At 34.2% G+C, this 24,152-nt stretch overlaps 3 protein-coding genes across 3 annotated transcripts; 2 read left to right on the top strand and 1 right to left on the bottom strand.

Annotated features, from left to right (window-relative positions):
* The first annotated feature begins 10,447 nt into the window (after positions 1–10,447).
* Positions 10,448–14,744, top strand: LOC129293888 (transcription factor VIP1-like). Its single transcript, XM_054932011.1, has 4 exons — positions 10,448–11,317; positions 11,593–11,725; positions 13,976–14,060; positions 14,189–14,744. Exons 1-4 carry the CDS (start codon positions 10,725–10,727, stop codon positions 14,443–14,445), a joined length of 1,068 nt encoding a protein of 355 aa, XP_054787986.1. The 5' UTR covers positions 10,448–10,724; the 3' UTR covers positions 14,446–14,744.
* A 2,808-nt stretch (positions 14,745–17,552) lies between these two features.
* LOC129292047 (abscisic acid 8'-hydroxylase 3-like) lies at positions 17,553–20,419 on the top strand. The gene is made up of 9 exons (XM_054929558.1): positions 17,553–17,850; positions 17,981–18,299; positions 18,409–18,561; positions 18,792–19,064; positions 19,150–19,236; positions 19,335–19,413; positions 19,615–19,721; positions 19,861–19,979; positions 20,128–20,419. Exons 1-9 carry the CDS (start codon positions 17,636–17,638, stop codon positions 20,216–20,218), a joined length of 1,443 nt encoding a protein of 480 aa, XP_054785533.1. The 5' UTR covers positions 17,553–17,635; the 3' UTR covers positions 20,219–20,419.
* A 544-nt stretch (positions 20,420–20,963) lies between these two features.
* LOC129292584 (pentatricopeptide repeat-containing protein At4g11690-like) lies at positions 20,964–23,624 on the bottom strand. Its single transcript, XM_054930156.1, has 2 exons — positions 23,300–23,624; positions 20,964–22,807 (listed from the first exon to the last, which is right to left on the bottom strand). The coding sequence occupies exon 2, from the start codon at positions 22,752–22,754 to the stop codon at positions 21,036–21,038; it is 1,719 nt and encodes a 572-aa protein (XP_054786131.1). The 5' UTR covers positions 22,755–22,807; positions 23,300–23,624; the 3' UTR covers positions 20,964–21,035.
* Between the last annotated feature and the right edge of the window lie 528 nt (positions 23,625–24,152).

Genomic DNA, 24,152 nt, shown 5'->3' on the forward strand with positions numbered 1-24,152 from the left:
TGTTTTGGATTCTCTACAATATTGATTTTGATTGCACCATAAAGAGAGATAGAGTGGTGAGACTAATGTGTTAGGTGGGCCCACCTGCTCCTCTCAATGTTTATCTTTCTTCATAGCAAATTTGATCCTGTAAATGTTCAAAATACTAAAAAAGAACTAAAGATATTAACAAATGAGGATAAACATTGAGTTAATTAGTTTAATTTTTACAAACGAAAGTTTTACATTTTTTATTTTCTACAATGGTTTGGTTCATGCATAAAGAGAGCGATAGAGTGGTGAGACCCATGTGTTGGGCGGACCCACCTATTTCTCTTAGTCTTTCTCTTTCTTCACAGCACAATTTGTTGCTGTAAATGTTCAAATTGCAAAGAAATATAGAGAATTGAAGATATTAATAAACGAGGACAAATATTGAGTTAATTAGTTTAATTTTCACATATTAATATTTTACATTCTCTACTCTTTACAATGCTTTGGTTCATGCATACAAAGAGAAATAGAGTGGTGAGACTCATGTGTTAGGTGGATCCACCTGATCCTTTCAGTTTTTCTCTTTCTTCATAGCACAATTTGTTGCTGTAAATGTTTAAAATGCTAAAAAAATATATAGAATTGAATATATTAATGAATGAGGACGAACATTGAGTTAATTGATTTAATTTTTAAATATTAACGTTTTACATTCTCTACTCTCTACAATGGTTTAGTTTGTGTATAAAGAGAGAGATAGATTGGTGAGACCCGCGTGTTAGGTGGGCCCATTTGTTCCTCTCAGTCTTTCTTCTTCATAGCACAATTTGTTTTTGTAAATGTTCAAAATGCTAAAAAAATATAAAGAAGTGAAGATATTAATAAACAAGAACAAACATTGAGTTAATTAGTTTAATTATTATATATGAATGTTTTATATTCTCTACTCTTTACAATGGTTTGGTTTGTACATAAAGTGAGAGATAGAGCAGTAAGACCCATGTGTTAGGTGGGTCCACTTGTTCCTCTCAGTCTTAACCTTTTTTTTATAGCACAATTTGTTGCAGTAAATGTTCAAAATGCTAAACAATATAAAGAAGTGAAGATATTAATAAACGAGGACAAATATTGATTTAATTAGCTTAATTTTTACATACTAAAGTTTTAGATTCTCTACTCTTTACAATGGTTTGGTTGGTGCATAGAAAGAGAGATAGAGTGGTGAGACTTAAGTGACCCCACCTAATTTTCTTAGTCTTTATCTTCTAGCACAATGTGTTGCTATAAATGTTCAAAATACTAAAAAATACAAAGAATTGGAGATATTAATGAGTGAGAACAAACATTAAGTTGATTGGCCTAATTTTTACATATTAATATTTTTGATTCTCTACAATAGTTTGGATTGTGCATATATAGAGAGAGATGCAAATAATTGAAGAGGTTCAGAATGTAAAATACAAAGAATTGAAGATATCAATGAAAGAAGACGATGTACGTTGAATTAGCATAATTTTTGCATATTAATGTTTTGGATTCTCAATAATGGTTTGGACAATACAATGATGAGAGAGATACAGTGGTAGACCAGCATGCCAAGTAAGCCTCACCCATCTCTCTGTCTTTCTTTATCTTTATAGGATAGTGCAGTTGTTTGTAACATCTTACTCCCTTCGGTTATAATTATGGGACAACGTTTTAAATTTCTATTTAGTTTTAAATATAGGCCAAAGACATTACAATTAATTTTTCCCTTCTTGCCCCTTCATAATAGCATCGAGTTGTAATTTCGATACACTTTTTATTATGGTTATTAGTTTTAGTGAAGGGAAAAATTGGAAAGTTATTTTTTTTTTACAAGTTCAAGAATATTAACCACTATTCCTTAAAAAATTGTAAAGTTGGTTAATTAATTTTACCTTATAATTAGGACCAACCCAGGGAGGGGGGATGTGCATTTGCATTTCTAGCAATATCCAATGATGGATAAGATAGCTTGTGTCTTATCTGTCTGTGGATGTAGCTCAAATAGGGAAGCCTTGGGCTTTTTGTCAACTTCCATAGCCAGATGAATATCATGCATGTTGAAAACTTCCAACACAAAATTTCAAGAAAAATTATAGGTATCAAGTTCAACATAATCATTTCAAATATCATAAGTAATTGTAACACCCCTAAAAATAAATACAAAGATTAATTAAAACTAAGCCAACAATTTACACAACTCTAAAACAAATCAAAAGCGACAAGCCTAGACCAGGATCTTGCCTTGAGGAAATCCATCTATAATACTTAACAAAAAGGCCCATTGCAGAAGAAGGGGCTTCCTCTATGATGAGGTGACCCATTGGGGTTCGAGCCCACAAAACAAACCAACGAGCCCCAAAATTAAGGGGTGTCATAATACTAGAAAATATTAACCAACATAATAATGACACTTGGCCAAAAAACGACATGCACAAGCGTTATAATTCTCACTTGAAAAATCTTAGAATGGGGTAAAATATAATAGGGTAAAATACAAAATCTCAATAACCAAACAGAAATTCTAATCTAAATAGGCATACTACAATACAATATGTTTTCATAAAAAGGGATGCATGCTCAAAAGTATTGTATATAGAAAATAGTTTCGAAATAGGGTTTCCTTCTTTTAACAAATGTCTAACCATTTCAAAAAAGAGTTTCCATATTTTACCAATTCATAATTCATCATGTAATTAATATGTATGATTAACATCAAATTCCATCCCTACCCCAACACCTCCTTCTATTACCCCTAGGCTATATTTTAGAGAGTATCCACATGATCAGCCTCCTTATACAATTACAAAAGGTTCTCTGCATTCTATTCTAGATGGGGGAATCATGGAGTTGTATATCTACCTTCCACGGTCTAGCTACTATGGTTTAATAAATACATTTATCTATTTTACCTTTTCACTTTCGGGCTGAGGATAATGGTAATGGATAAGGAATAATAGGCTTTATATGCCTCACCCTTGCCCTTCCTAACTGTATGAATGGGAATTTTGGGATTGAAAATTACCATGTAGTAATAAATGGTCTTAGATATATGTCAATTCACAAGTCATATGCTAAGTCCAACATTATGGATGCAAGTAATAGATATAATATATATATATATATATATATATATTTAAATGGATACAAAATCAATCATTTCTTCCAAAAGGATCAATCTAACAATAACCATATTGAGGATGTGACATTCCCAAATATATTCTAGAAACATTAGTATAACTAAGTTATCCATACCAATTAATCAATGTTCTAAGTCATTGAATGCTAAGAGATTCCCTATTGCTCCTTTAATAACTTAGGATTTGCCCAAACAACCAATATATTTAAAATCAACCACTTAGAATCCCAAATGAGGTTAGCCTATTAGGAAAGATTAAAATCACTTCTTGAAACCAGAAAATATCTTCAATCCACCCAATATCAGATCCAATGTTGCCAATCAACATAACCCCCATATAGCTCTTATTCTCATTGGTCAAAACGAAGAAGGAGAGAAATCCAAATCCTATACCTTACAATGAAATCTGAATGGTTGTACATGTTTATTTCTCGCATGTAGGCAAACGTTGAAGGCCAATTTTGCTTGTTTGTTGTTCAACAATGAATGGATGACCTTCGTTGAACTCGTGTCCGTAGGCAGTCATGACCAAAATCTTTAAATCCTGCTAAAGTACCGTGATTCACCAAAAAAGGCAACTAAACTCTTAAGTAAATATTTAGGCCAAGATTTAAAAGATTGGAATGTTGCAGGAATCATATTTGGTCGTGGCAAAATTCCAATCAAACCACATGATTTATATGTATATGAAAAAATAAAACCAGTGTTACCTTTACTCTTTAATCCTACTGGCACTACTATCGAATAGCACTAAAATTATTAAAAACTTGATTTTGCAATAAAGCACAACTTAGATCATCTCTCTAAAAGTTAATGGATTAACTACTTGAATTAGGATTATGAAAAGTTAAATAATGAGGAGATTTTTTATGTCAAAATTAATTTAAAAAATAAATTAAAATTAAGTAACTAAAGCAACTTCAACTAAAAAAATTACCAAGCATAGGCAGCACAATCAATCACAACCCAATCACTTAAACTTAATATTTCTTATCTACAAAATAAATTAATTTTATTTAACTTTATTAGTCTAGTTTTATTATATATTTTTCTCAAATTATCATGCAAGGATTAAAAAAAATTATAAATTAATTAAAATTTTTCTTAATCCATAACATAACAATTGTTTATATATTAATCACACTAGAAACAAAGTATGAATAATTATTCAAATTAAGCCAAATTGCTCTTATATTATTATATTAATTGATTATAGCAAGTAAAATTTTAAATAAAATATATAACCTAAAAATTATATAATAAAGCTACTCTAATTAACAATCAGTAATAACAATTAAAATATAAAATTCAGAGATAAAAAAAAGAGTAAATTAAAATAAAATTAAAATAAAATCTTCTCTAAATATCAAAGAGTCTTGTTATAATTTAGGGTCATGGTTTGTACACTAACAAAATTAATTCTTTATAAATCTATAAATGAAACAGCAACAGACAAAAGGAGAAAAAGCTATCAGGAAGTATTGAATGGAAAAAGATGAAGAGCGATCGCCACTGCACGAAGAAGTCGCGTGCGTGCCCCAGCTGCCCTCCAATCCTCCGTCTTCTCCACTGTTTCTGTCCCTCACTTTTTATTCCCAAAAGCAGTGCGTTTTTTATTAAATTCCCTGTCTGTGATTTTTGTGGCTAAGCCAAGCATGTGCGTACAACGCTGAAGGAAAACCTAATAATTTATTAAAAAAATAAAACTATCCTTAATGACCTAATTAAAAATTACATTAAAGAACCCAAAAAATATAAATAAAATTTATAAAATTTAATTCTTGACTTAATGTTTAAGTATGCTCATATTATTCTATTCAAAATAATCTCCATCAATATCGTTTAAATTAGATCCAAAAAATCTGCACAAATAAAATAAAATAAAATAACAAATGTACAAAAATATCAAAGGTATTATTTATATTTTAAAACACAAGATTTAGGTATTTAAAATTTTAAAGTTAAATATTGACTAATAAATTCAAATAATATTTAATTAAATGTAATTAGTGTCAAATAAATATTTAAAAGCTTAAATTAAAAGGATAAAATTATATCAACTTGTTATTTATCACCTACGTTATTACAAGCCCAAGAGGTAGTTAGATGCATAAGAAAATCGAAATCCCCTAGTTGCCAAACCCTAATTTTCATCTATCAACCAAATCCTCATCAAAACCATAAAACTTAAGGGTTAAAGGGTAGAAAACAAGTTTAAGAAGTTTACCCAAGTGATTGAAGCCTCCATATGCCTCCCAAGCATCGAAAATGCAAAACCCTAGCAGAGGACATCCTAACTCATAGACCAAACATGTTTCTTCCTTTGTTTTTTCTTTTCTTTTAAAATTTGCGCTCTTAAATATTAACTTTACATCCAGCACTAGTTATGCTTCATGAATCCTATCTAGTGTTGTAAATTACCCTTTTTGCCAAGTTCTCCTATCAAACTTGAGAGCTTTCTATCTAACCGTGACTCTATCATATCTAGCTTTAGATAAAAATGCATGCATCTAGCACTCCATCTTATCTGTCCTAAAACCATTTTGTCTATAGTTGCACCTATCCCATTCTTTGCTAGAAATTACACTTCTTTCCTTGATGCCTATCCTAATTTCTTCCCAATTTGGCCTAATCTTATACCTATATCACTCCCAAAGTAACCTTTTATGTCTTAGAAAAGAAAATCAAAATGCAACACCAAAATGATATAACCAAAGATGTCAAGTGAGCCTCACCCTCCTTTTTAATCTTTTTCTTCTTCATAGCACTGTGCTGTTGCAATAGATGTTCAAAACATTAAAATATATAGAGAATCAAAGATAACGAAAGAGAATATAACCATTAAGTTGTCATAATTTGACATATTAATGTTGTGGATTCTCTACAATGGTTCAAGTCATGCAATATAAAGGTAGAGATAGAATGGTATCCAGCCCTCTATCTTTTCATTTGATTTTAGTTGTAGCATAGTTTGGTTGCTATAGAAGTTCATAAATGTTGTAAAATACAAAGAATTGAAGATATTAACAAATGGCATTCGCTGAATAAGGATTGCTCTATGTAGTTTCCCTTTTCCTTTGTGCATCAAAAAAGAAGATATTAACAAATGAAGACAAACATTGAGTTAGCATAATTCTTTTGATATTAATATTTTTTTTATCTATAATTGTTTGGATCAAGCGATGAAAAGATAAATAGAGTGGTGGGACTCACCTGGTGGGCCCCACCACTCCCTATATCTTACATAATGGTGTAACTGCTATAAAATGTGTTTTTTTTTTTTTTAAAAAAATGTTTTGGATTTTTTTTACAGTGAACTAGATTGTAAAATGAGGAGGGAGGCGGAACTCATGTTAAGTGGGTTCACTGTACGTTCCTGCATCTCTCATTCTCTCACGTTGAATGGTGTTGCCGTTGTAGGCTGGTGAAGAAAAGATTATCTTATCCACACATTCAAATTGCAATATAATTCCTTTAATATAGCAACCTCCCCTCTTTGTTGATTATGTTCGTCTCTTATTGTTAATTCTATTTTTGTGGTTAGGCACCAAAATATGGTTTTAACTTTCTCTGAATACGATCCTCAATGGTGAATCCAGTGATCCCATACCAAAAGCAACAAGTAAGTTTGATGAGCTTGCTCCTCGTTCATTAGTAAGTCCCCATCTGTTAAAGTAATGAATGATCCTGTGGCACAATAGAAATGGACTCTTTCTTAAGGATGATATGAAGCCTCCTCCTCTTTGAAAATTTGAAGATAATGATCTCCAATTAAAGTAAAATAAATTGTTGCGATTAAAGCGATACTGGTGGACAACTTTACTTGCTAAAGTTCGCTACTTTTCCCAAAGAAGGGGGTGTGGTAACTTTCATGACCCTGATCATAGGATATAATAACTTGTGATCAACACATAACCAGGTTAAGAAGATTTTGAAGTAGTAGAGCTTTAAATCAGCTGAGAGGTAGCAAGAGCTGGATAGATTCTATGAATGTCAACATTCTTGGGTGTACCTAACACCTGGGTCGTCTGGGGAACATGCTTGCATAGCAAGGAAGATTTTGAAGGTCCCATGTCCTTGATAGTTGATCCCGTTCTTAAGTAAATTGATGTATCCCCTACGTTTGATTGGACTTTTAAGCTATCTCTTCACTTTTTGGTATAGTGATTAATAGCCTTTTGCGATGTAATGGCCACTTTTATTTTGCCTTTTGCTGTGGCGATTCCATCAATCCATTGATAAAATCCAAACTCTACAATATTTCTCATATTGAATTCGCTCTAGTCATTTACTCTCGAGTGCTGTAATTCCCCTGATGGAACATTTAGAGCGAGAATTAACAGGTTTTGAAACTGTGGCACAAGAGAATTGGCATGACCAAGTGGGTGAATGGAGCTCAGTGTTGAAGTGGGTCTTGAAGCTCATGCTTGAGCTTCCCATCTTATTAATTGCAATATTTTTGTGTTTTCTTAAATATGCAAATGCCTACAAATTTCATCCTTACAAGTTTACTAATCTCCTCCTTCTACCCAACTTACACAACTTTTATGAGCCTAACAACTTTGGGACTTGTGCTCAATTTCTACCCACTTATCATGCAACTATGCTCTCTCTCTCTCTCTCTCTCTATATATATATATATATATAATCTTACAAGAAGATGTGCGCTTTGTCATGTTGAAATGAGCTATCTAGTTTATGGATCATGAATAATAAATTTTCTGTATATTTTATATAATTCAACGATATACTATAAAATTGCCAATATTTCATACTCTCTTCATTTTTTAAAAGAGTTTTTTTATTCTAAAATATAATACACTTTAGATAGATTAAGGTTTCATTAAATGTGTCAATTTTAATTTTATTCTTTCTCATTCTATAATTAATTTTTATCTTTTCTCTTTTTAATATATTAAATTATGGGTATTTTTGAAAGTTTATATTTTTATTTTAAAAAGATAAAGTTGTTAGGTGTATTTAATGAAATTTATTTATATATGAGATTGTGTTTAAAAATATTTTATAATTCGGCACGGAAAGAGTATTATCTATATAACAAATAGAAATCATGTTATTAATTTAAGAACCTTGTAATTGAGTGATCTGTTGATACATTTATATATGCCTTTTGAATTTGAAGACATTTGTACTTTGGTGGGCTCTCAAAATTTTCTGTGCCGGAAAAAAAATTGATTCAAACAATGAGATTTGGGAGCGCTTCCTTTGTGGATTGTTTGAGCTTTGACAAAAAACTTGGAGTAAATTAGTCATACATTAAGGGAGCAGAATTATTTGTGCCCTAAGGTCTAAGGACACCTGGCCGCCATGAACGAAAATAAAAATTGATTCTCACTGAGAAATTTATTTATAATTTATAAGTTTTTATCAAAGTTTTAAGACCCGGACCGACCCGGACGGTCGGACTGGTCGGACCGTCGCCCGCTGAAGAAAATGGGCTGGTTCAACCAATTAACCCGGATTAGCAGTTAGCCCGGGTTGGCCCGCCTAGAACCGGACGGTTTTTAAAGACCCGGGAAAAACCCGGAACCCGGAGCGGGTTTTACGGGTCAACAGCGGGTCGCAAAAAATGACGAAATTGATATTTTTAAAAATAAAAAACCCTTCTCCTCACTCTGTCTAGCAGACCAACACCTATAAGGACCCATTCTTCTTCTTTTTAGTCTCACTTCTCTCCGTCTCGCACAATGCACGCACTCATTCTCGTCACCTTCTCAAATCTCAGCCATCTGGGTTTTGTTCTATGTGTCATCTCCCTCAAGCCACTCAGCCTTCTAGGCTCTGTCTTCATCGTTCAGCCATCTTGGACTCGCCTTCTCAACCATTTGGGTTCTATGTTCACCCTTTGTTGTCTTCACCATTTAACTTTAGCCATCTCAAACTCTCTCAAACTTCAAATGCTTCTTTGTTCTTCATCTTCACTTCACTTTCTTCATTTTGGTTTGTGACTTCGTGTTCTTGATTAATTCTAGTATAGGCATCCAGTTGTTGAAAACAGTCAGATGGCGTCGAGCTCGACCCCTTTCATGATTCTTCATCTTCTTTGTTGATTGCTCTCTCTCTCTCTCTCTCTCTCTCTCTCTCTCTCTCAGTCCCGATGAGATTTTCTTTCTCCCTCATTTATATCTCTACCCAATTTAATGTAATCTCTATGGTTCTAAATGGAGTAGAATGAATGCTAATAGATGAGCTTGCTTTTTATTATCTGAGCTGTTTATTGCAGATTGTTGAATGGATAAAAATGAATCTATTTTGTATTGTCTAAGAGTTGTTTATTGCAAATAGAAGTTTTATTTTTTTAAATGATTATGCCTAAATTCTGATGCATTCAAGAATCTAGTGTTGTATTTGTTAACTTGTTTCTTATATATATATATATATATATATAATTTTTTATTTAATTATTAGGTCATCGGTCCAACCGCCGGTCTGACCGGTTGAACCATGAGACCCGTGACCCATTGATATTTTCGGTTCGCTGTCCGGTTCGGGTTTTAAAACATTGGTTTTTATTGAATTATGACTAGTCATTGGATAATGTATAAGGCATGGATTTTGAAAATAAACTGATTGTATTAATATTAGTGTTGATGTTGATGACTAGTGATTTAGAATCCAATTTAGTTAGGTTGAAATAATTAAATTATGTTAATACATTTATTTGGATTTGATACAATCAAATCATATTCAAGCAAAGGAAATTTATACTAAACCACAGTTTGTATTTTTAATTTTAATTTAATTACCAACTCAAGTTTTAAGTATTTTGCTCAATTTTAATTTAACATGATAAAACTAAAATGTAATACATTTTCTCCCTTAAATATAATATCCAATTGTTAAAATTACAAAAGATCATGAAGTGAGTTGAGTATAATTTTTTTTTTCTTCTTTTCAAAATTTACCCCTAATTAAATGTTATAGGATGGTAAAATTATTTATCAGGCGTTGGGAAAAATTACTAAATACAGGCACATGTGTAAAACATTTATAACATGAATTTTGAATAATATCTAATGCAAGACAAAAAAAATAAATTAACAGAAATTATATATAATAGAAGGGGCTAATCTTTCATTACCTGACGTTCGAATCTGGCTAAAAGAGTCATCCACCATTAATATTAACACATAGGAGTACTTGAAAGTAAAAATACAAAAAAAAGGGGTCAAAACATGGACAGTTTATTTGTTTATTTTTTGACATCACGGACAGTTTATTTGATCAGGAGGCGCATAGCATAATTGATAAGATAAATACCTAATCTTGCGCGGTACGCAGACAATAAACTCTTGGGCAGGGTGAAGTCAACAAAGTGTCTGGTGATTCATCATCAGTTGAAGCACCATCGCCAGAATTGGTGACGCTGTGCAAAAATCAGACGCAGTTCCTTCTGCGGGCACAGTGGCACTGAGCCTAGTCAATCGTCACTCCCTCTCCCGCAAGCAGACGCACACCATTTATACCCCACCACCACAACCACCACCACCACCAGAAGAATCTCTCTCTCCCCTCCCCAACCCACCAGCTTTTGGAAGAACGAGACCAGCACAGTTTGTTTTCTTCCATGGACCCCAAGTTCGTCGGAAAGCCGCCCATCACGGTGGACCTCGAGCAGATGCCTGACGCCCCACAGCGTGGGTCCTACCACCGTAGGGCCCACTCCGACACCTCCTTCCGCATCGCCAACTTCGACGAGCTCCTCCTCTTCGACCCGTCAGACCTCGATATCTCCAACCTTCCTTCGCCGGCGCTGCCCAACTCCACCTCCACCAACGCCTCGCCTTTCTCCGCTGCTGCTGCGGCACCCCACAGCGACATGCCCATGGATTTGGTCTCGAAGCCGTCGGAGGAATCCAACGGCAGGAATTCACGGTCCAGGACCGCTGGTTCCCCTGTTGGTCATATCCGGAGCTTGTCAATGGACTCTGATTTTTTCAACGGCCTGGGATTGACTGGTGGTGTTGATGGCGACAAACTTGGCGGGAAAGGTGTGGAGGAGAGAAGAGGGGGTCATCACAGGCACAGCAATTCCATGGATGGGTCATCGTCTTTGTCTTTCGAGGCCGACTCTTCCATGGCCATCGACGGTGTGAAGAAGGCCATGGCTCCCGATAAGCTCGCTGAACTTGCTCTCGTTGATCCCAAGAGAGCTCGGAGGTTGATCAGTCTACTTCTGCTACTTCAATATTTTCAACTGAATTTTGGGCAAAACCGTTTTTTTTTTTACATATATCGTTTTTACGATTTTATTGCTATCAGGTTTGTTTTGGTGATCAGTAGTAATGAAACTATAGAAAAATATTTTGTGACTTTGATCTCGTGATGTTTTTTATTCATTGTCGAATGTTTTAATGGTGTTTGGGTTAAAAACTGTAGAAGAAATTTCGGTTATGAACTTAATGTAATAACACTAGATAAATTCTATGTTGCAGGATTCTTGCTAATAGGCAATCTGCTGCGCGATCAAAGGAGAGAAAAATTCGGTATACAAATGAGCTGGAAAGGAAGGTACAGACGCTTCAAAATGAAGCAACTAACCTCTCTGCTCAGGTTACTATGCTTCAGGTATGTCCTTTACAGTTCTTATATATCTGTAGATTACAAATTTGATAACTTGGGTGAGGACCAGACCAAGTTCATCGCAATTGATGGAAGTCCTCGCCTATTAACTAATACTGGTCATGCGAATAGGCTCATCCGTTTTTTTTTTCCCACTCTTTGGTGTCTTTTTAGTGTTGGAAACATATTCTTAGTTCATAAAGGAATTGGGATATTGGCTATTCTTGAAAGTTTGGTCTGATGGATCCCTATCTTCCAGTATTGTCGTATATGGAACGTAGTCAACAATTCACCATTCCAATCATGAGAAGGCGGGCGCGGGACATTTTTTAATCATGAATCGTAAATCATATTGCATCTTACTATTCAAAGACAACATGGTAACCACTTGAAACATATTAAATAAATTTTGTGTGGGCAAAAAAGGGCTCAAATGATAAAATATAAATAAGGAATTGAAACAAAGAAGAAGAAAGAAAGTACAAATATTACAAACAAAATCACGAGTCATAACTTTGTTACTTTGTAATCTGACAAATTTATAAGTTAATAAAATACCTCATAGCATGGCCAACAAATCAAGTATAGATGCTTGAGGATGGGGAGTTTTAAGACTTATCCAGCTAAGATACTCACTTTCAGCTATTGAGTCCATCAGCTCATGAGGGACTGGACAAAAAAGCTAATTCTATTTTTTTTGGAATGCTACAAACCAGTGTTTCTGACTTGATTCATGAGTTTGGGGATGCAGGCACCGATACAAGGGCATCCCTGATCCATCTGGCGATTTATATTAGAGGCAACGCGACTCAAACTGTGTGGCCTGATTATGTGTATGATTAAAATTGGTAATCATTCATGATTTCATAATAGGTTTGATGAAAATGAAAGAAATGCTGAAGATATTGAAGGTTTCATAAGTTGCAGAAGTCCACTTTTGTTATCAAAATTGTCACTCAAGTTTCGATTTAATGCCAAAAGGTTTTTTTTTTTTTTTTTTACTTGATCATCATGATCAAAATTCTTAAAAGAAATTTAATATTCTTCTTAGCTTCATATACTCCATTGAAAAAAATGTCTGCTTTACTGTGAGGCGTAATGGGCTGAGTTATGACACAGGTGTATGCTAGTTGTTTGTAATTTGGCAAACCAAAACGGAAATAAGTTCTTTGTAATTTGGGAAATTTGGACCACAGTTAACTTGTACAATTATAGTAGCAATACTTTCTCACATAGATATTCAACAACTCCTTGTTAACATGGAAGTTGAAACCTACTACTATGGTATGTGGAAACTAGAATTAATAAAAAGTCATCAACAGGTCTTGGAGTCATGCACATAGCTGTAAGTGATGCATGACAGTGGAATCAAATTTTCATCTTGTATTCTCTGTGACGTGTCACAACGTAACTACCTGTCATAAATCATTTCTTTCTGGAATTGATCTGCGTTCTGTACTGGTCAGTTGTGTCATCAGTTCCTTTATCTTGCATCACTCCTTGGCTTGTACTGCCAAACCTAGTATCATATTTGAATTTGTTTGCTTGCTATTGTTTGGGTTTCAACAATGACACTTTCGAGAATTGTATGGGTAGCTGACAAAGTGCCTCATAAGTTTATCTTGTGTCCGTATCTTGTGCCTCAAAAGTCTATAGCTGGTCTTCATGACGGAGATGGGGACAGGAATTAAGTTCTTCTGCATTCCTTCTACATTGTATGTTTTTGTCTTCAAATTGATAATCTGACTATGAACTTGAAGCTCTGATCGCCAGTGTCTATATAGTTGCAAATTTTGTACTACCATTAGCCTGAGCAAAATTTTGGTTTGCGTTAGTGATTTTACTTATTTAAGACAACAATGTTGGCTTTGAGCCAAGTGAGATTCCTAAATTGTTTCATCACGATTTGTGCTTTTATGACGTTTCAGTTATCTACTGTAAAAGCTAGCTTTATTTGGAGGAATATTAACTGTCTTGATGTAGAATCTAATGGCTAAAATGAAGCAGTATTTGTTGCCACTGCATAGCAAGTTGGTAAAGGTTCTTGTCTTTATTTGGGGCATGGGGAACATCGAGTATTCTGTCCGACGTACATGTATTGTAGAGCCCCTTATATAATTTGATTGAAAGATGTGAGATTCAACGTCTAATTTTTTTCTTAAAAGAAAAAATGTAACCCTAAAATGTCATGAAAGTGGGTACTTCTGTGGAAAAAGCTGAAGAGAAGAAAGCTAATTTTTGTCTCATATGATGCAGAGAGACACTACAGGGTTGACTAATGAGAACAAGGAGCTTAAACTGCGCTTAGAGGCTATGGAACAACAAGCACAGCTTAGAGATGGTATGCTGGGTTCCAGGGTTGTTTATGCCTTCAAAATAGTATCATTTGATGAAAATCGAAGTTGTACTTTCCCATATTTTGTTTCAAAGTAGCAATACTAACGAAGACACATGTATGGGTGGTCACAGCTCTGAATGAAGCATTGAAGGAAGAACTACAGCGCCTGAAGCTACAAAGTAGTCAAATTGCTGCCATGAATGGCAACCCTTCTTATGGTGGGTTTCTCTCTCAATTTGCTTCTCAGTTAGCCTTGCAACATCTTGCAAATCCTCCATCCCAGCAGGCACAACAGCAATCACAGGTCAGCATGCCTCCGTCATCCGCTGAACAGCCTTTCAACGGGCAGCCTGGCCCGGACTTCTTGGATTTCAATGGCAAGAACTAGCTCATAAATATTTGCACTCGATCACTGGCAATAGGCAAAATTCATCGCTAGCAGCATCATATACATATATATGTATGTATTATTGGTGAGGCTTGTGAAGATCATCATTGTGCAGTTTAGTGCCTCCTTTATCCTATATTGTGTTTTCTGCATTCTGTAGCGTCAGGGCAAAAGCATAGTCTTTTGCTATGTGTATTTTCTGCCGTTATAGGGTATAATCACAGGTTTTGACTTCATGATGTAGAGAGCTTGGACTATTAGTTGATAGTATTTGAATGAAATCATCTCTATTTAAATAAGCAGCTTGTGAATTATCTGTCATTGTCGCAAATTGTAAGTCGCGTTTATTTTTAGGGAAGTAAGTTTCCCTTTCTTTAAAAATATATATAAATAATTTTATTTTCAATGATGGACTTTCCCTTTCTTTTAAGATGGCTTATCAAGCATGACCTTAGACTTGTCACAATTTCAAATTTTAGTTCTTATGATTTTATCAAAATAAAAAGTAATTATAAACTCTTGATATTAAATTGACCATTTGATCTATTGATCTTTGCATTTTAAACTTTTGACAAACGCGTCACAATCTCCACTAATAATTTAAATGTTAAAAGTAATTAAGATAGAAGAAAATGTAAACTTGTCCCTGAATCATTTTCTTTTTAAAAAAATTTGGAGTGATAACTGATAACCATAAAACAGAATAATGATAAACTGATGATAATGGAATGTGTCTTAAAATTAACTAGAGCAGTGCCCTTATTACACAATAACGGGTAAATTAAAAGGGCGCACAATTGAAGGGCAGATGGTATTTATTCATAGTGTTATGGATTTTACTTTTATATAATATAATAATATTTTATATTTTCTGGCAAAAAATAATGATTTTATTTTTTTTCCATCATATTATTATTTTTGGACCACTTCCATTCCGAAATGTTTGTGTTTGGGAGTTTCTTTTTCTTTTTTTTTTTGTTTTTGTTTTTTGTTTTTTGTTTTTTTTGTTTTTGCCATTTCACAAACTGAACACTCAGACCATGTACCGTTGGAAGTTCAGGCATGGCTTATATAAAAGTAAAATGAACTTGCAACATACACAGATTGCATAAGCAAGTAAATGTAATACAGATGGTAATAATTTGAATCTTTTGAATATCACTTTAGAGTTTGACTTTTAGAGGAGTTGTGTGAAAAAATATCACTTGAAAAATGACAATCTTTTAAATAACGTTCAGATTTTTTTAAAAAATTAATTTTATGATTGTTGGCTGTGAGTATACCTTGAATAAAAAGAAAAAAGAATACAAATTACATATATATTATCTTGGTATTATATTTTTATTATATTTCATAATTAATTCAACCTACAATATTTATTACTTCTTCCTGCCTAAAATGTAAGACAATTTAATATAAAATTATGTATATTAATAAAGCTTAACGTTTTTTAAAATAAAAATATAAAATTTTAAAAATACTTTTCATTTAATATAATTTTAAATTTATAATCATTTCAATTATTTTTCTACTTAAAGAGTAATATATTTTTTTGGCCAAACTTAAAGAGTAATATTAAAAAGCATTACCAATATAATCTTATTTTTTCAAATTATTTTATATTTTGAAATAACAATCTTTTCACGTTATTTTTTAATTTAAGATGAAGGGAATATGTTTTTGTTTTTTTATTTTTATTGAAGATTTTGACCATAAAAGAGTTATAATTATTAATTGTACCTTTTTATTGCAAAAAAAAACTATAAAGAAATAAATAAACTATTTTTCAGAATGCAGAGGGACGGCAAATAATTAGTACGGTCAATGAGAACCACGTCTGGTTGTTTTGATCAATGGAAAAACACAATTGCGAGTCTCATGATTTTATCATGTTTTGTTACTGATTCTTGTATTTTTTTTTCATTATTCCAAGTTCTTATATTTTTTCATCTATAATATTAGTCCTTTTATTTTGAATTATACCAAGTGGGATGATAATGTAGCTCTAATTATGCTAAATTATATTATGGGTAACTAACATCATTTTATTGCGCGTCAAACGGATGTTAATTTTTATTTCATTTGTTTTTACAGACTTCAAAACTCATATCTTTGCCTCTACTTTAGTTTCATTCACTATATCAATTGATCTTCTTTACTTTGTATTTTGTGATTGCTATGTCTTTTTTTTCTTCTTATTTTAACATTCAATTCATAGAGTTAATTACATGTTAGACAACTTAATACCCTCGGTATTACATCGTTATCTCTCTGAGTATATTTAAAAATAAAATAATTAATGATATAGACCAAACAACTATAGACACCTAAGATAATGAAAACAAATTACAGTGACCCATAATAAAATATGATAAAACTATGAAAGCCAATAATTAAGTTTTCCCTTAATCAAACTATCTAACTATCATAAAGAATTGAATATCAGTGCTCTCCAAGAAGACACAAGTACACAACGATTAATTATTAATTCATTAAATAATACAAAGGATTGATACCAACAAGAACGAAGAGAAAAAGCGATACCTCCAAAGATCCTACACAACAAACAATCAAACATGGCCTCGAAAATAGATGCTTTCAACTAATGATATAGGAATCATCGGCGATTTGATCCAAAGAATAAAATTAAAAAGTAATTTTCTGAATAAAAATTTGTATTCATATTTAATATTAAAATATTGAAAAGAACAACGACATTTTTTATATTAAAACTTAAAAAAAAAAAGTTTTCCTCAATAAAACAACATGTACCTGAAGAAAATGTTAGCAAATTCACTTTTGACTTGCATATGTTTTTCAATTTTGACCCTTTTATAACTAAATTCTGACTCCGCCTTGTTGGTATAGCTATAAATATTAAGTTAAAATTGATAGATAAAAATAAAATTTGAAATAAAATGAATACATTAAAAATATATTTTTGCGAGGCAAGGATCCTCAGAATTAAAAGGAATTTGGTTAAACACGGGCGGTCGGCTTTGCATATATATATATATACGTGTGTGTGTGTGTGTGTTAATATACGGTCAATAAAAGCAAAACATGATCTTCATCAAAGTGCTATATAAGTCCCCGGCTGTGAGCAGAGTCTGAAATACATGAGAAATGTTATAAGCAGAGCAAGTTCAAGATAGAAAGAAAGAGGTGTGAGCAGTGAAGGAGAATAATAATGGAGCTAACAAGTCTTGCGATGTTTGTGATCTGTTCCATATCATTATTAGTGCTATCAGCTGTGTGGTTGCTTTACAAAAGCCCTTCACCAAAAGAAATGGAAGACATACCAGGCAGCCTTGGTTGGCCTCTTGTGGGTGAGAGTTTCTCTTTTATCTCTGACTTCTCCAGTCCTTCTGGTATCTTCAACTTCATGAACACCAGGCAGCAGAGGTAACCACAATCTCATTTAATCATACTTCATAACTTCCACCCAATCCAATATTTTAGTTCCTTAAATTTACGCAATCTTTTATGTAAAAAGTTGGACTTTTGATTACTGATTTGGGAAACTTCCTCCTAGATTTGGAAAGGTGTTCAAGAGCTTTGTGCTTGGGAGGTTCACTGTCTTCATGACTGGGAGAGAAGCAAGCAAGATATTGCTGACTGGGAAGGATGGCATTGTGAGCTTGAACCTGTTCTACACAGGCCAGCAAGTTCTGGGCCCCACCAGCTTGCTTCAAACCACAGGAGAGGCACATAAAAGGCTTAGAAGGCTGATTGCTGAACCCTTATCAGTGGATGGTCTGAAAAAGTATTTTCATTTCATCAATACTCAAGCAATGAAAACATTAGATCAATGGTCTGGAAGAAAAGTTCTGGTTCTTGAAGAGGTTTCTACAGTTAAGTGTCAAGATGGCATCAAAATACAGCATATTCCGGTGTTTTACTCTTGCACAATTTATGTCATACTATATTATGCTAAGCCACTGACTGAATATTGCATTGCAGTTTACGCTGAAAGTGATTGGACACATGATCATGAGCTTAGAGCCTACGGGGGAAGAGCAAGAAAAATTTCGTGCCAATTTCAAGCTAATTTCATCATCATTTGCATCTTTGCCTTTCAAGATTCCAGGAACAGCTTTTCCTCGTGGTATCAAGGTAAGAAAAAGTAGGACATAACTATATGTTAAAGGGCTATTACTGAGCTTGGTAGGCCATGATCATACTTGGTCTGATATAATGGGCCTAGACTTGGGCCTTGTATTTGGGCAAATGGGCTTAAACCCAAGTTGGACCCCTTCTTGGGCGTGGCTCAGGCGGCTTGACAGTGAATTTCATCAATAAGATGTCCTGAAGAAGATATGAACTCTAATGTTTTATTCGAGCAGGCCCGGGATAGGATGTATGCCATGTTGGATTCCACAATTTCCATGAGGAGAAGTGGTGAAGAGTTTCAACAGGATTTCTTAGAGTCCCTGATTATGAAGCACACCAAAGTGGCAGAAGCAGATGAAGAAGACAATGAAAATAAACTTACTGATAAGCAACTGAAAGACAATATATTAACTTTACTGGTTGCAGGCCACGACACTACAACTGCTGCTCTCACTTGGCTCATCAAATTTCTTGAAGAAAATCTTGCAGTTTTGGAACAACTAAGAGTAATTTCTTATAAGGACACAGTACAAATCAATTTTCCTTGGTTTGATGAGCCTGAAATCTGAAGTTCTGATGCTGGTTTTGCAGGAGGAACACATGCAGATTATAGCAAACAGAAAGGATGGTACAGATCTTACATGGTTTGAAGTGAATAACATGCCTTACACAGCCAAAGTGAGCACTGCATTAAAAATATGTTAATTTGTTAGCTTCAATAGTAGGTTTAGAATTTCAAAAGCTTATTCTGATGTTTGCCCGTTTTTCATCTCTAGGTTATTAGTGAAACATTGAGAAGAGCCACAATTCTGCCTTGGTTCTCTAGAAAAGCTTCCCAGGATTTTGAAATTGATGGTATGTCATTAGCGTTTCTATTCCTACATAATAACATTACTGTAAGTTATCATAATAAAATTTTTCATAGGACTTTAACAACTCAAGCTTTTGAATTGAAATGGCCTTAGACAAGTACGAACTTGCAAAGTCATAGACAGTCGCAACACATAATATGAGATGCTTGTGTAATAGATGCTGAATGAATGTTGGATTTTGCAGGATATAAAATTAAGAAAGGTTGGTCTTTGAACCTAGATGTTGTGTCCATACACCATGACCCAGAAGTTTTCCCAGATCCTCAGAAGTTCGATCCTTCAAGATTTGATGTAATCTCCTTTCACACAACTCTATCTATACACACACAAATGTATCTCTATCTCTATCGCTTTGATTAATTTTCTTTGTCATTAAAAAAATCTACCAGTTGGGGAAACAAATCAAAATATATTCTTGAACCAATTTCAGGCACCCTTAAAGCCTTTCAGCTTTCTTGGATTTGGTAGTGGACCACGCATGTGCCCTGGAATGAATCTGGCCAAGCTTGAAATTTGTGTTTTCATTCATCAGCTGGTCATCAGATACAAGTAAGATGGAAACAGAGAAAAGTATATTAGTTAATACAGAGTCAAGCACAAGACAACTCTTAAAAAACCCAAATGTTATTGTTCACATGACCATTCAAGACAATGCTCATTAGACACCATCACCTGACACTTTTACATGGTGTCACAGGTGGAAGCCTCTGGAGAAAGATGATTCTGTGCAGCCGACACTTGTACGGATGCCGAAGAACAAGTACCCTGTTATGGTTGAGCCATTGTAAGAAGTGCCTCAAGAACTACAAAATCAGAAAGAACAGAACAAGCCCCACGAGCAATAATTCCATTTATTTTGCAGCATTCCAATATAAATATAGTTATATAGATATCTTCATAAAAGTGGATCACCACCATTAGACGTGTGGAAATGCAGTAGTAACCGTACCAGTGCATTATGCATTACCATAACGAGTCTTATCCAAGGAAAAATCATGATAATTACATCGAGTGTCATAATCTTGAGTTACTATTTTTCTTTGAATTCTCAATTTTTTAGGACAAGTAGTTCTTATAAATAAACTCCTTATATTTTTATTTTGCTAATCAAATCTCAGGATATAGAGATTGGGCGTGTTTGGATGAAGGCTCAACTCAACCCAACCTTCTATAAACAGAATGGAAAAGGGTTAAATGAAAAAAAAAAATTGAAAAAAAAATTTAATGAAAAAAACATTATTACATTCTTATTTTATTATATAAGTAGAAAAAATATTGAACGAAAATTATAAAATTGTAATATGCATACCAATAACAATAACGAAAAGGTCAAGAAAATCTTCTCAGGTGGATACCGTAAAACTCAAACCTATCAACTCGGACTATAAAAATGCGGCTTGGGTTTGTAGATTACAGGTTTGGACTATTGTACACCGTTTTTATTTACCCCAAACTCCAGTGTCTCTGATGATTCCATTGTACATCAGAAGAGGGAGTAATTCATCATTCATCTTCGTGGGGCAAAGACATTAACAAAATGAAAAGGGACTTGAAGATGACAATTATAATTTTTTCGATTTACACAAATAGCATAATTGAAATTTCTCAGCCACTGTGAGCATTCAAAATGCCACTTTTGGCTTGGGAAATTAAATCGGACAAATACACTGATGGCTGTAATCCTGAATTTATCATCTCTCTTAGAAGCTGCTCAGCTTCCTTCCACTTCCCATCATTGCAGAGAGCTCTGATAGTCAAGCTGTAGCTAGCCACATTTGGTACCATTCCACTCTCCACCATTTCTTCAAGCAGCCTTAGGGCCCTGTAGGAGTTTCCTTGTTTGCAGTAACCATGAATCATGATATTATATATCACATTGTTTGGTTTCAAGTTCTTGTCACCCATTGATCTGAAGAGTTTTGACGCTTCCTCCATACGGCCTCTTATGCATAAACCATGTATTAGGACACCATAAGTGCAAACATCTGATCTCAAACCAGACTTTTCCATAAAAGAAAGCATTCCAAATGCCTTCTCCATCTCATTTAGCCTTACAAAGGCATCAATTAGAGTCGTATATGATACTTTGGAGGGAGCAATGCTTCTCTCCTCCATTTCCCAGACCAAGTGAAGAGCTTTTTCCAAATTCTCATTCCTAGCATATCCTGCGATCAATGTATTATATGTGACTAAGGAAGGAGATGGTCCGTTTGACTTCAATTTGTTAAATAATCTAGCAGCAACGTCCATCTTTCCAGCGTCACAAAAGCCCTTTATCAGTGTGTTATATGTGATTACATTAGGACTTAGGCCAACACTGTTTACTTGATCAAGCATCTTCAAAGCTTCCCAGAGCCTCTGCACTCGACATAACCCACAAATCAAAGTATTGTATGTCACAACACCACATGCCACGCCTTTCTCTTGCATTTCTTCGAACACCTTAAAAGCTTCACCCATGTTCCCATCATTGCAGTGTTCGTTAATCACGCAATTGTAAGTATGACTACTAGGGACAGCTTGATTTCGCTTCATGGTTTCATACATTTGAAATCCTTCTTTCTTTAGCCCTTGCTTGAAAAACCCGTTGATTAACACTGTGTATGTATGAGGATTGGGAACTAAACACAATTTCTCCATCGTGCAATACAGCTTCTTTGCCAGTTGAAAATCACCACTCTTGAAGCAGCCATTGATCAATGTGGTGTATATGACAACATTTGGAGGCCATGCTAGCTCTTCCAACTGAGCAAAAAGTTGAAAAGCTTTAATCATGTCACCAGTTTCACAACAACCCTTGATCAAAATCCCAAAACTGTATACATCTAGCATAGGCTTACCCTTTGCTTCATTAAAAATCCACCATGCTTCTTGAAAGCAATTGGATCTAATAAGTGAGCTCAAGAGATTATTGAACGTTTTTGGCCTAGGAACAATGCCCTTGTCAATCATCTGTTTAAAAATATAGAGGGCTTGATCATGTAATTTAGAATTGAGAGAGGCATTAACAAGTGCTTCATAAAGGAGGGAAGATGTTGGCTCTGAAAAATAACAGGTTTCAGTTAGCTGATCCATAAGTGATGATGGAGAGAACTTACACAAAAGTTGTCCAGAGATCAACCGCACAAGTAGAGACTGCGCCTCAGATAGCATGCCAGAGGCGAGGAGATGGTTTAAGATGAAGGATATTGATTGGCAGGCGTGACGAACACCACAGATGATTGAGCAATTGAAGAAGGAGAGAGCTTTTTCTGGTGGGAGCTTCACCATCTTTTGGATGAGAATGAGAATTTCTCGGGAATGAGACATTGTACTGCTTTTCATCACTAAATATTTTCCTGAGCTCTATTCCACCCAGTATATTTAATAGTCTTCACCTGGGAAACAAGCATAAACAGTAGAAAAGCAGAAAAGGGTCCATGATCTTTGAAAAGCCACCAAAAAAAAAAATCATGAATTGGGTACTAACAAACACATCTAACTTACATTTCCAGAGAGATTAAAATTACCATAAATTATAACAGCACTTGCGAGCTCAGTCCCCCACACACAGAAATTCATTCAGAATGAAATAAAACAACGACAAAACCTACGTTGAGACTATGGCGGCTGGGTTCAGCTTAGAAAATGGCTTCACATACATACATATTGACATAAATAGGTTTCGGAAACATTGGTAAATGCGGTTTATCTATTTCCCCTGTATAGTATTTACGCTAGAAACATATACCGATGCTTCCAAATTGAACCAAAACTTGAAAGTACCTTAATTGAAATAACTATTAAGTGTCATCAAAGAGAAATCCAACAGAAGACAGAATTAATCCTCCTTACACATATAAAAGAAAAAATCTTCAACAAAACCATACCACATTTGCCCCATTCGAACACAGCTGATATTCTTCGGATGCCTCAACACGGCCCCAATTCCAGCAAGAAACGGACACCGGAAGAGGATAAAATATGAGAGGGTTCATCGGGTACCTCCATCCCACCCGGGCGTTCAAGGATGACGAAAACGAAACTCAAAAGGGTTCCGGTCGAGCCTTCGGTCAGGAGAAGGCGGGTATGAGCAAGGAAGGGATGTGGTACTCGTCACACAAAACGGCATCGTATTGGCTTTTCTGAGTAAGGAATCCCTCGAAATTCTCAGAGGGGAGGATTGAGAAAATTAATTAACCCCGGCTTGGTTGGAAGATAGCAGAAATTTAATGAAATTTTTCCTTCCTTCGTTTGGATGGAAAAAGGGGAAGAAGGGTTGGCAAGGAAGGGAAACTCTCCATTTTTTCTATCTAAACAGGGGAGGGAAAAGTTTTTAAAGTTTTTCCTCCCCTCCAACTAAAACACAACTTAAAAAAAAAAATCTCAAAAAGTTATTTTAATAAAATTGTTACTCATTTTACATTTAATGTCCGATTATATTTTAAACATGATTACTTCAAATAAAAAAATATGATAAAAAATTATTTTTCATAATTTATGATATGTAATTTAGATTTTGAATTATAGATTCTTGAATAATTTAAATCCTATACTCTACTTGATACATTTTGGACCTTGAATAATTAAATTTGGAGTATTCTCACCCCCACTGTTAATTTAATCCTAACATCCGTTAATAATATCCTTACAACCTATATTTTATTAAAGATTAAATAGCAATTTAAACCCTAATATCACACCCCACCAAAACAAGCGTAATTGGCACAAAGTACAAAATAA

This window comes from Prosopis cineraria, unplaced genomic scaffold, assembly GCF_029017545.1.
Source record: "Prosopis cineraria cultivar Desert tree isolate PC_DT_omini unplaced genomic scaffold, ASM2901754v1 PC14, whole genome shotgun sequence".
Lineage (NCBI taxonomy): Eukaryota > Viridiplantae > Streptophyta > Magnoliopsida > Fabales > Fabaceae > Prosopis > Prosopis cineraria.